General features: G+C 47.1%; 1 protein-coding gene across 5 annotated transcripts in view; it reads right to left on the bottom strand.

The window, feature by feature from the left end:
* Positions 1-10,453: 10,453 nt before the first annotated feature.
* Tubgcp5 (tubulin gamma complex component 5) overlaps positions 10,454-13,085 on the bottom strand; it is a 39,601-nt gene continuing 36,969 nt past the window's right edge. For all 5 annotated transcript variants that reach the window (XR_007235473.3, XM_048452595.3, XM_048452596.3 and 2 more), the window contains 2 exons: positions 11,906-12,006; positions 10,454-11,059 (listed from right to left, as the gene is read on the bottom strand). Coding sequence is in view for 4 of the 5 variants with exons in the window: in XM_048452595.3 (XP_048308552.3) it covers positions 11,013-11,059; positions 11,906-12,006 (148 nt within the window). In the remaining variant the exon portion in view is untranslated. The remainder of the gene's footprint in view (positions 11,060-11,905; positions 12,007-13,085) is intronic.

The raw sequence follows: 13,085 nt of genomic DNA, 5'->3' as shown, positions 1-13,085 counted from the left end.
GGATGTCATGGGACAACGTGGCAGGAGGTTTCAGGGTGTAGTCTATGCTCAGGTGGTGGGGCATGGTGGGTATTGGTGAGAATATTGCTTCTGTTCCATTTGTGGGGAGCAACAGCGCCCCACCTCCCCAGCCTCAGGATGGAGACACGGGCTATCAGGAATGGTTCCACACACTGGTGCTGTGACAAAGCAGGCCACCCGTGCTGGCTCGGGAAGGACCTATATTCACCTTGCAGCCAGCGCACAGGGTGCCACAGGGGTCTGCCACTGCAGGACCTCTGTTGCCAGGGATGTGAAGGACCAAGCCAGTGGCCCTTTCTCCCACCCACTGCTGGGTCCTGTTTCCACTGGTCTCTCCTGACCCACCCTTACTCACTCACACTTAGGGTCTCTTCCTATTTGGAACCCGCATCGTATTTTTCCATGGCTGTTCCCTGGAGCTGGAGGAGGGGTCTTTTTTTCCTACTGGTCCCACTGAGTCTGCCCCAAAACTTAGACAGCCAAAGCAATTCTAGCGCCCTCTTCCCACTCCCCGCTAGTGCCTGCTGCCTGCCCACCTCCACAAACACTTGACCACTGCTTAAATTCTTACACCTGTTTTGGGTCCCACACTTCTTTAGGAAAGCCTGTATCCTAGCCTTAGGAAGCTGGCCACAAAAAGCACCACCACTCTTCACACCTGAGTCCCTCGACACATTCCTTTTAACTTAAAATGTTTCCAGGCTCCACCCCCTAGGTCCCCCATGACCTGTGCTCTTGAGAGGAGGCAGACAGGCCTCGGCACAAAGTCTCCCTCAGGCCACCTGGCATCTCCCTGCTGTCAGTGACCTTCCAGCAACTGCCGGGCTTGTCCAAGATTCCAGGGCCCACCAGCACGGTGGCCTGCCCCTTCTTCCTAACTCCCATCTCCAGAACATCCACTGAGGCATTTGTCTTATTTAAATGGGAAGACTACACACTCTGGGTCACAGGGGAAGGCATCCCCAAGGTCGCTCCTACTGCTGGTTTTATAAACAATGCCACTTAGTGTTCGAAAGGACAATGACTTGCTATGGAGCAGAGGCAACTCCTGAACATCCAGCATGGCCTCGTTCTAGACCTCCATACACTCTGCAGATGTGGCATGGACAGGAGTTCCTGTAGGCTGCTCCATTCCTGAGAATTCAGTTCCCCAGAGCACGGGGTACGGAGTTCATGAGACAGAACTTCCACCTGCCCACCCATGGTGTATCTTCTGCATTCTCAGTCTTCCACCATGAGTGTCTGCCTCCTGCTGCAGCACCTGAACACGAAGTGGGAACACATACTGGGAACACGAAGGCAGCAAAAATACACATGATCTTAGCCAAAAGGCTGAGAAGCGATCAGCAAAAATACCAAACCATTAGCACACTGTTTACGGGGCAATCATCTGAATGTTGGTGCCAGAGAAGTTAACTGGATGTGCAGACAATTTGGTCCCAGGTCTCAGGCGCTGACAAGCCATCACCCATCCTGACCTCTGGTTTGCTCCACAGAAAACCAGGTCAGCTGCTGTAGGTCTAAGCCTTGGAACATCTGCTAAGGGGTTAAGCAGGGCTGGGAGCAGTTAGGTAGAGAAAGCAGACTCCAGCTCAGTTTACCTTGCAGCATTCTCTGCTGCCACCACAGCCACGAACAAGCCCACAGCCAACATGTGAGGAGACTGTCTGCCTAGACCCTGTAGAACTCCAGCCAGCACTGGGGCGGCAAGGTTCCCCGGTGGGTGTGTGACCCCCCACCAGCAGATCCTTCCTCCCACACTGAGCAAGATCTTAGCCAGCCTCAGAAGCAGCCAGCAAGAACCCTTGCGGTGAGTGCCTGAAACTTCAGAGCTCCAAATCCTCTCGTTCAAACGACAACTTCAAAGGGCAGGGCTGACACTGGGGACCTGTGACCTGCAGGAGGTGGCTCACTGTAGGACATTGTGAAGCATACCTGACTTCTACCCAGTAGAGAGTACACACGCCTCCCCCGCTGTGCTGTCACAACCAAAACCATCTCCATTGTCCAATGTCTGTGGGAGCAGACTAGTAGCCAGCAACCACCCTGCTCTGGGAGACGACACAAGCTGGAGTCTTCTAGTTAAGGCTCTCAAGTACCCAGAGTGTAGGAAGCAGCTGGGCTTGGGGGCTCCTGACTCAGCGCCCCAGATACTGCCAAGGTCAGCCCTCCATATCTCCTGTCAGCACTGTCTGGGGCTCCCGCTGCCAGCTGGGCCCCAAAGGTGACACTGGCTGGGCCAGCGGGGAGCCATCCAGCTTCACTCTTCCCTGCCACAGCCAGAAAGCCACCTTTCCACCTCCTCCTAGCAAAATGGGTGAAGCTCCCCCAGGCAAAAATTAACCAACAATGAGGGTTTAAGTGAGTGCCTGGTTCGAAGCCAGATGATGCCATCCAGCACAACAAGGTGTCCTGAGCACTTGCCAACAGTCAGCCATATGTTCTCCAGTCCCAGACATGCATGCCACCCGCCCAAGAGGGCAATGAACAACAAAGAGGAGAGTCTTTAGCGAACACCCCGCCCCACCCATGCGGGCGGTACTTGCCAGGTTCTGTCTATAGAGAAGCAGCTTGCACTGACCTAGGGCTTTGAGAGACTTCGGGGCAGTCCTGGCTTCCAGCTAGATGCCTCATCCATTGGTGGGAGAAAGACCTGAGGGATGAGCCCTCCACACCCTGGAGACGTTGGCAAGGAAGACCGCCAGCACAGTTAAAAATTGCTGAAAAGCCTCTTCCCCGTCCCAGCTGTCAACCTGCAATTTTCGCACAGAAATCCTTCATGAAGCCTTAGCAGTTCCTGGTTCTATCTCATCGGATTATAATTTCTTTGTGGGCACCTCTAGAGCCACGCTATAATTGCACTTATCAAAAAGCAAAGGGGAGAGAAAGGTTCTTAGCAACCTTTGAACGGTAACTTGAGAGCCACCCAAGTGGTACAGAGGGCTAATGCTGTCTTTACTACAGTTCCTGAAGAGTCCAGACCCACACCTGGGGATGTCTTCCTCTTGCCCTGAGTGTGTCTCTCTGTGTTAAAAGTCTTTTAGTAAACAGACTCTCTTTTGAAGAAGACCACACCTATGCTCTTGGATGTGCCTTACTTTCTTTTTTAAGTATTTATTCTTTTTTCTTTTCTTTTCTTTTTTTTTTTTTTTGTTTGCTTGTTTTTGTTTTTCGAGACAGGGTTTCTCTTTGCAGCCTGTCCTGGAACTAGCTCGTGTAGACCAAGCTTGTCTTAAACTCACAGAGATCTGCCTGCCTCTGCCTCCCAAGTGCTGGGATTAAAGGCGTGTGCCACCAGTTTTGACTGCATGTATGTCTGCATGAGGGTGTCAGATCTTGGAGTTACAGACAGTTGGTAGCTGCTGGGAATTGAACCCGAGTCTTCAGGAAGAGCAGTCAGAGCTCTTAACTGCTGAGCCATCTTTCCAGTCCTGTGTCTTACTTTCTAAGTGCCTCTCACTGTCTTACGCTCCTTCTTAAAGTCTGGATTAAAATATCTTTCTTAAACCTCCGACTCTGTCTCTTACTGTCTAGTCCTAAAATCCTTCCCTTTTCTACATCAAAACCACATATCCTTGGATGACCTGAGTTCAGGTCCCCCAAAGTTTAGGGGAACTCCTCAAGCCGCCATAGGCAGTGGTGTGGAGCTATAATTCAACCCCTGAGCCAGCCACCATGGACACAGTCACCGAGATAGACCCCAAATCCTTTATCTGACATCTGTGGGGAGTGGGGAGTTCTGATGTCCATGGTCCATGTGCTGACGGCTTGGTGCCCAGTAGGTGCCCAGTAGGTGTCCAGTCCATGAGGGGTCTGACTTCATCAATACATTAACTCATTGATGGGTTCATATTGAGTAAACTACTGGAAGGCTGGAGATGTCACAGGAGGTGGGACCTGACTGGAGGAAGTGGCTTATCAGGTGGGTTTTTGGAGAATGTATCATGACATAGCTTCCTCTTCTACTTTGTTGCTTCCTGGCCACCACAAGGAAAGCAACCTCTCCAGCTGCACATTCTTGCTGCCATATTTCTGCCATAACTAAGGCTCAGGGCAATGGACCCAGACGACGCCTAGCTGAGGCCTATGAAAACATGCGTCAGAAATGGTCTTTTCTTTGTTTCTGTTTCTCTCAGGTACCTGCTACAGCAACCTGTACCTCAAAGACATGCTCTGCCTTCCACAACAGCAGACAGCACAGCCACACAGATGGGAAATCTGGTCTCATCTGGTCTGGGTCAGGTTTTCTGTCAAAGGACTTTTTCACAACTTTATTTGGATTTTCAGTGCTCTGGATTGAGGGATAATGACCAAAGGCACTGGCTCAATGTTCTCTTGGGAGACACCGCCAAAAGTCAGAAAGCAAAAATGCTGTCCAGCCCAGACAAGCCACCAGCCCAAGAAGGCAACAAACTGCAAAGATGACAGCAAAGGAGAAATCAAATCATCTCCATGGCAAGAGAAGAAAGACAGAAGACACAAGTCAGCGACAATGGAACCATGCTTCCTCTATGGGTTTTTTAGTCTCATTAATAAAATAATTTAAAAGGACTCAAATAGGAGCCCCAGGACTATTTTATTCCTATTTAGAAGAATGCCAAGGCAAGTTGTAAAATGTCACCAGCTGCCCAGAGGACAGCATCAGGATGGGGAGGGGAAAAAGCCATGCTATCCATCACCCAGGGATGTCCAGACAACCATGAGGTGTCCAACAGCTACTTAAGGGATCGCAGCTCGCAATCCCACTGTGCACCCACTTCCTCCAGGATCTCAGGTGAACTAACGAATCTCATCTTGGCTCAGTTTCCCCATCAGTCAAACCTAGCAGCTTGGTCTTTCTGCCCTCCCATGAGGACTGTCATGTTTCTGTGACTCCACTGGATCCCCCAACAGCACAGTGAAGTGCATAGAGCAAGTCTGCTACCTTGAGGAGGAGGAGGAGGACATGGGACACAGAAAGACTCAGGGACTGAGCTTGGGCAACAGCTGTCCAGAATACTCTTGTCATGTGCACGGTGTAGGGAAGCCTCTCAGGCTCCTGATAGCTTTTTTGTTTTTGTTTGTTTTACTTTGTTTTTTGTTTTTCTAGGATTTCTTTGTGTAGCTCTGGCTGTCCTGGAACTCCCTCTGCAGACCAGGTTGGCCTAAAACTCAAGAGATCCACTTGCCTCTGCCTCCCGAGTGCTGGGATGAAAGGCGTTGGCCATCGCTGCCCAGCTCCAGGGGACTCTTTAGCTGTCTTACTCTAATATTTTTCTAGAGAACAAAATCATCCTAAGTGTACAGCTATGACAAGGCTCTACCCTGCCAACCTTGTACCTATCTACGAGCAAAAGAGCAAAGACCAAAGTTATTAGTACCCACAGCGTCAGATACCACAGTCAGGTGAGGACAGTCAGCAGTTACACCAACACAGGGCATCCTCATTCTTAGACCCACCTACAGGAGCACTGCTCACACCCCTCATCCCAGAATACCAAAGGAAGAGGCAAAAGGAAGTTGTGAGGAACCAGGTATAAAGGTGAGGATGGTGTGCTAACAACCACAGCACTACACACCCCAGCAGCCTAGACCACTCAGCCCCTGTAAATCCTGTAGAGAAGACACTCAGTCCCTAGAGCTCTGCCCAGCCATGGAAGGCCCCATCATCCAACAGGAATGGAACAGGGAGCCGCCATCCCTTGTGGCTCCAAGCTCTTGACCATTCAGGAACCCTTCAAGTGACTTCCAGAATAATTTCACTGAGCTCTGTTTTGAATTGCAAATACCCCTGAGAGTCCATTTTAGGCCCTAACTCCCCACCCCCACAAGTTAGCCCCCTCAAGACAGAGCCAACAGCCCAGGACATACCTGAAAGCCCTCAGCCTGTTCTTTCACTGCTGCACCCAAGTTACCATGGCTACGAGAGATGCAGGAGTGGGTACCCACATATGCTAGGGGAACCAAACATCCACACAGCCTCCTCCATCACTAAGGGCATGTGGGTCACCTCCATGACTTCCAGAAACAGCTTCCTTCAATCTGGTGAAGCAGCGGCCCATGCTGGCTTTTCTTCTGGGGAATGGATTAAAGGCTGGCTCCAGAGTCTGACTCACAACCTGCTACTGCAGGTTTTTTTCCTCCCCCTAGTTAAATATTTGTTAACAAAATTCCAGGCCTAAGTTTCAAAAGACTGATTCAGAGTGGCATTTGAAGAGGGTGGTACACAAGGAGTTTCATACTGTTAACTGCAGATGGTGCCCCACCCCCACCCCAGTGAATGGGTCTCTTCAAGCGAAAGGGAAAACACGCGTTCTAACATACTATGTCTTTAGGGAGGCATGACTGGCTTTCTATGGCTGAGTATTTTAATGTACGTCTTCCAGGCCTCTTTCTCCTCCAGATGGTGGAATTAGTTTCCCGTATTCAAAGATGGGAACAAAAGCCCTTTCCCACTTCAGCCTGGCCCTGCCTGTGGACAACCTCTATGTCATAGGGGTTTCTGGGTTCTCTCTCTGGTCTTTGTTGCCACCGGCTCCTTCCTCATGAAACGAATGAGATGGGCCTGTTCTAAGGTCAGCCAGCGCAAAGATCCAAGCATGGACTTGGACCACCCTGTGTGGGTTGGCGGCTGGAGTGGGCAGAGTGCCCACACCACTCAGCAGCTTCACCCAGCTCATTAGCAGGAATTGAGGAGTCGAGGGAGCATCGCAGCGATGGCGTAAGCACAATCTGGCCGCTGGGTGTCCCCTTCCACAGCGCACCCTAACTGAGTGCCTCTATGCTGTTCCTGCTGCAGAGATGGCTCAAAGACAGACACCAAGGCTCCTCTCCCACGTTCACTCACGTGAGCTGGTACAGGTGGCACTGCCCTAGGCCCCCTCTGTGATCCCAGCTATGGGTAGCTCAGGGCTGTGCCACCAACCTTTGAGGTGGGGAGCATGCAGGATGGGACAGAGGGGCCATCTGCTGCTTCTGAGAGCCAACTCCGGGCAGCATCTTGGCTTGTTTTGTTTTGTTATGACATTAGCAAGCTTGGGTGGCATTCTGCGATCACCTAATTGCTCCAGGACTCTAACACTATCTATGGTCGCATACCAGAAGGCGGTCTGTGGAGGTCTGTGGAGAAGGTCTCCGAGAGGCCCACAGCCCTCATCCTTATCTGCCCGCTTCTGCTCCAGGAGGTCTGACTGGTCTTCCCCAGCCCCTCCCCCTGTACCATCAGGCTCTGGGGGGGGGGGAGTCCCTCCAACTGTACCCTTCGTTGGTGAACCTCTTGTACTCATGGCCTTTAGCCTTCACATTCAGTCGCACACTCAACTCATACCACAGCCCAAGGGGCCCAAGGGCATCGTCAGCTGCAAAGCCCTCCCGCAGCACCTGCAGTCTGAGTTTGAACAGATGGAAGAGATTAATAGCCAACACCCTCTTACCAAGAGGTTAAAGGAAGATTTAGCAGAAACAAATTGCATTTCCCTCTCAGAACCCATGCTCCCCCTGGGCCCGCAGGGTCTTGAAATACGGTAAGTTAAGTTTGCTCCATAACTACTGCAGCTGACTACAGATACAAACATTCACAGTTAAAAACTACCTGGCATAAAGTGCTTAAAGATTCTAATCAGCAACCTAAACTCAAAGGAACTCTAATTAGAAATGTCACTCATTAATTCAACAAATATCTGCAGCGCCATGTGTGCCAAGTGTCAGGATGCCAAGAGGAAGCCTAACATGGGTGCCCTCAAGATGGCCTCATCCAGCTGGAGGCAGATGAGCCACAGGGTTACCTGGTAGGAAGTGCCCAAGGGGGAGGGGGGAGGAATGAATGAGAAGAGCTGTAGGCTTGTGGAAGGTGGGGGAGGTTAGTGAAGCTGGTGTGGGGTGTGGATACCCAGTGTGTGTGTGGGTGGTGTGGAAGATGCCTGCTCTTCGTTTTCCTTTACTTTCATGAAAGAACATGGAGTGGCGGGGGGGGAGGGGGTGGCGGTGGTGGCAGCAGCTGCATGAAAACCAACCGCAGGCAATGATGGGACTGAACTCCATGATGATAGTAAGAAGTAGTGGCAACACATGCTATGTCTTCTAGAAGGTACCCAGAAATACACAGCAAAGCTATGTCTTCTCTACTCTGCCGTTCAGGGACATGGGGACAAAGTGAGAAGACAGTTCCACTCAGAAGTCCGTGCATTCTGCCTTGGAGAGCACCAGGTACATTGCCCACCCACAGGCCCAGCTGACAGTGAAATGTCTGGAGACAGACTGTTTCATGGACGGTGGCTTGAATCATTCACACCTGAGTACTGACTCAGTGTGCTCACTATGTAGATTTCTGGGATCTTTTTGGCAGCTAGAAAAGCTGATCTCAATATTCATAAAGGTAAAAGGTCTAGAGTAGACAAAATAATCTAGGTGGAAGATGAATAAAATTACATGACTCAAACATAGATGTAAAACCACCCTACAAGCCTCCACTATACTACCCCAAATGTGCTTGATCTTGTCTGATCTTGGAAGTTAAGAACAGAATATAAAAGGGAATAGAGTTAAGCACATAGAAAAAAAAACTCATACATCTATGATTAGTGGATTTCAAAAATTCAATGAAGAAGTCTTATTCTGGTTATTTACATGAAAAGAATGAATTAAAAACCCTATTTTTTACATGTATTATACGAACTTTAATTTCACTTGTTGCTTTGATAGTTTTTTGAGGAGGGTTTCTCTGTGTATCCCTGGCTGTCCTAGAATTCACTCTGTAGACCAGGCCGACCTCAGACTCACAGAGATCTGCCTGCTTCTGCCTCCCAAGTGCTGGGATTAAAGGCACGCATGACCATTAAACTGAAAAATGAATTGAGTCAATTCAACATCCACTGCCCCAGAGCTTCTGGGTCCTGTCTGATCGAGACTCAAAGATACCAGGCTCCATAACCTGGGTAAGAGAAACAGCACCCAGAGCTAGTACTGAATGCCTCCTGCTTTGTTGCAGTGCTGTGGTACTTAGTCTCATGGGGACTTTATGTTGCCTTTCTGTGCATCTCCTGATCTCAGCAGACACAGGCCCACCTGGCCAGTTTCCCTATTGGACAGTCCGTCAGCTGCTCCTCATTTGGTCTTCAGCCTAACAGATTTTTACTTCCTGTCAGTCACAGAAATATCCTGACTGACCTAAGTCTCTTTATGAGATCTTGGATTCAGTACTCTATAAAACCTGACACCTATAGTCCTTGTTATTGTTAATTTTACTTGCACTGTGACTCAGAGTATACTTTATGTGACTTCTATTCCTCTCTCTCCCTCTCTCTTTCAAGACAGGGTTTCTCTGTGTAGCTTTGGAGCCTGTTCTGGAACTTGCTCTTTGTAGACCAAGCTGGCCTCGAACTCACAGAGATCTGCCTGCCTCTGCCTACCAAGTGCTGGGATTAAAGGTGTGCGCCACCACCACCCAGCGTAACTTCTATTTCTAAAGAGTAAGCCTGCTGTCTAGTTTTATGTCAATTTGACACAAGCTAGAGTCATGTGAGAGGGATCCTCAGTTGAGAAAATGCCTCTATAAGATCCATCTGTAGGCAAGACTGCAGGGCATTTCCTTAATTAGATGGGGGAGGATCTGGTCCATTCTGGGTGGGGACCACTCTTGGGTTGGTGGTCCTGGGCTCTATAAGAAGGCAGGGTGAGCAGCAAGCCATGATAAACAAGCCAGTGAGCCACTCTCTTCGACGGCCTTGGCATCAGCTCCTGCCCTCACTTCTTCCAATGATGAACAGAGATGTGGCAGTGCAAGGCGAATAAGCCCTTTCCTCCCTAATTTGGTTTTGGTCATGGTGTTTCTCACAGCAACAGCAACCACATCTAAAACAGTGTGTGTACATGCTTGTAATTTTAGCACTTAGGAAACCGAGGCAGAAGAATTCTAGGTTTGAGACAAGCCTTGGTTGAAAACCAAAACCCCAAACCAACAAACACCCCTCCTTCCCCCCAAAAACCCAAACCAAACACACACAAAAACAAAGCTGGTGGTACAGGCCTTTAGTCCCAGCATCTCAGAATTCGAGGTTAGCCTGGTCTACAGAGTGAGCTACAGAACAGTGAGTTCCTGGAACAAAGAAACCCTGCCTCAGAAAATCAACTAAAGAAAAAAGCCAACCAACCAACCAAAACAAACAAACAACCTAAAAAAACAAAATCCAAAGCCAAACCCAACCAACCAAAAAAAAAAAAAAAAGACCCAAAAAAACCAAAAAAGTCATGTCTATTTCATGCACAAAATCTACACACTACCTTGATGAATGTTATATAAGCTGAGGAAGGTCGATCAGTTATGGGTAGATGAGGATAGTCAGTTTGACCTAGCTGGCTAGAGTTCAGTTCTATGTCCTTACTGAATTTATCGTCTACATTATTCATCTGCCCCTATATAGTGTCTACTGAGCAACACATGAAAAATGTGGAAAACTGAATGTAGACATAATTTTATTTGACATAGTATATACATGGTTAGATATTATACACATTGGTACATAGTAAATGTACCACACAATGGCCATAGTAAAATTGGAATTGTACACTGATATTAGTTGTTATTATCCTTTGGGACCTTTCTGTGCACATAAAAGCTTAAATACTTCAAGGATAGTCAAATCCAGGACACCTTAAGGGATGGGTAAATGTGAAGCTTCCATGGCAATCTGCCGCCCTCTCATTGCTTCTGGGCACCCAGTATGCACATGATGCACATATGTATAAGCAGGCAAATACTTTTATATATAAAATAAAAATGAAACAAATGAGTAGATAATCTACTTTTATATAATACCTATATATATTTTACAATTAGATACAAAACCTTATATACATAATTCTACATACTTGCAAACAATCTCTAGAGAAAATACCTAAATCATTTGTCTAGATAGGTTAATAAGTAAAAATAAAAAGATTTTTCCTCAGCTGCAAATGGTGAAAATGTACACGGACGATGATGAAGTCTAAGGTTCTTCTTACGTTAGAGATATTTAACTTTGCTCCATGCCGGCCATGAGGGACAGTGCTAGAGATTCCACTGTGGGAAGAAAAAAAAAAGGTTAAAAATTAGGTCTAAATTTGTTTAAATGTTTAATTAAGGCAGTGAATTCAAAACTTAAAGTATTTAAAGATCTATTATAATTTTAATTAAAATCATCATTTGTTACTATAAATGGCACTTAAGAGTTTTAAATGTTGACTCATTTCACTGAAGCAGCATAACTCCCAAGAGAGCTTCTAATGCAGTGTCGCATTCTAATCTATGGGTGAACGTGGACAAATGCAAGAATGTTACCGCCTAAGCAGGCAGATCACAGCTCACATCTGGCTGTGTTTAGCAGTGTATTGCGGTCAGAGTAAGCACAAATGGAGAAGAGATTCAAAGCACATACGGTCTTTACTAAAAAAGGAGAGAGAGTGGATGCAGACACCACTTAGTCTGTCTCCACAGCCTAAAACCTTAACCATTTTCCTCAGAAATCGCTCAGCTCCCTCACAGCCTAGATTCTGAACTGCAAAATCCATACTTCTTTGCAAGAAGACAGTCTTGTAAGTTCTGAAATTGCTAAGGGTCTGTATCTTACAGTGGCTTTGCACAACAGTCAGGAGTGAGAAACTGACTCTCCAAGTCCTGCATTTCCATGTTAGGAACCCACGGGAATAAAAGACATGACTGAACAGGTCCTTCAGGTTAGTGCCAGCCATCTGGTACTTAGCCACCCCATCACAGTTCTGCAACACCAATTCAAACCATGGCTTAGAACTTCCCAGTTTTGAAATGGGAGAAACACAAACTCTCCGTGGGACTAGTAACAGCTATTGACACACAGATATAGTTACAATAAGATTATGACATGGTGACAATATAGGATGGTGTACTCACAATGGGGAAAGGATCCTCTACAGACAGCCTTATTTAAAACGGTTACGAGGAACATGTGGCAGTTTTTAAAATCAGATTCCATTTTCTCTATAGACTCCATTCTAAGGAAGAAATGAAATTTCGATTTATATTAAATTCACAGAAACTAGTAATAGATAGGCTATATTATCAATGAAGTAATTTCTATAATCCTAAGCCTAAAGATTCTTAAATATGCAACATCATAGACTACATTAGTTTGCATTAGTTTTCACAGACAAGGTCTCATTATGTTGGCTAGGACTGACAGCAACTTAAAATCTTAATGCCTTAGCTCCCAGGCTTCTGGAACTCCAGCCTGCCTTTCTTTAAGATGAAAGTCCTTAGAGGCTGGCACTTGCCTCATGTCTGACGCCCTGGGTGCCCTCCTGAGCCACATGAAACTGGGTGTGGTGTGCTCTAGTCCCAAGCTCAAGAGGCAGAGGCAGGCTGGAGAGGGCTCAGCGGTTAAGAGCAGTAGTAGCTGCTCTTGCAAAGGACCCAGGCTCTGCTCAGCACCCACATGTAATTGCAGGACTCTCTTCTGCCCTCACAGGCACAGTATGGAGACGGTGCTCAGACGTGCATATAGGCCAGACCCCCATACACATAAAGTAAAACAAATAAACCTTTCAAAGTTCAAGATCACCCTCAATTACACAGCAAATTTGAAGCTAGCATTGGCTACATGAGACATTGCCTCTAAAAAGAAGTCCCAAGGAAAGATTCAGTTAAGATATAAAATCAATCATTTTCTGGTGAGCACTTAATTCTGGAGCCATGACTGGAGATATTCCCTTTTCCTTTACTTAGTTCTGAATACATATTTTTACAAACAAATATTATTTATAAAGTAAAGCATACACTAAGGATATAAAACTCTTAAAATTTAAAATTATTTAAGAGACCTTTAGAAAATGGTGAAGTACGTAGCACATAAGATGTCCCATTTTAACTATTTTCAGTGTGAAACTCACAGGCAGTAATTATGCTTAGTGTTATGCAACTATCATCATGTTTCAGGAATGTTTTGTCTATGTGCTTGTATTTGCGTGTGTGGGTACATGGGCATACGTGTTCACGTGATGTGGGAATCAAAGATTAACCACTGGTGTTATTCTTCAGCACTGCCTGTTTTGGTTGTTATTTTTGTCCCCCCCCC

The sequence above is a fragment of the Myodes glareolus genome, chromosome 20 (genome assembly GCF_982192425.1).
Source record: "Myodes glareolus chromosome 20, mMyoGla1.1, whole genome shotgun sequence".
In the NCBI taxonomy this organism is placed as follows: Eukaryota; Metazoa; Chordata; class Mammalia; order Rodentia; family Cricetidae; genus Myodes; species Myodes glareolus.
This window is presented reverse-complemented; position numbering and strand designations above follow the sequence as displayed.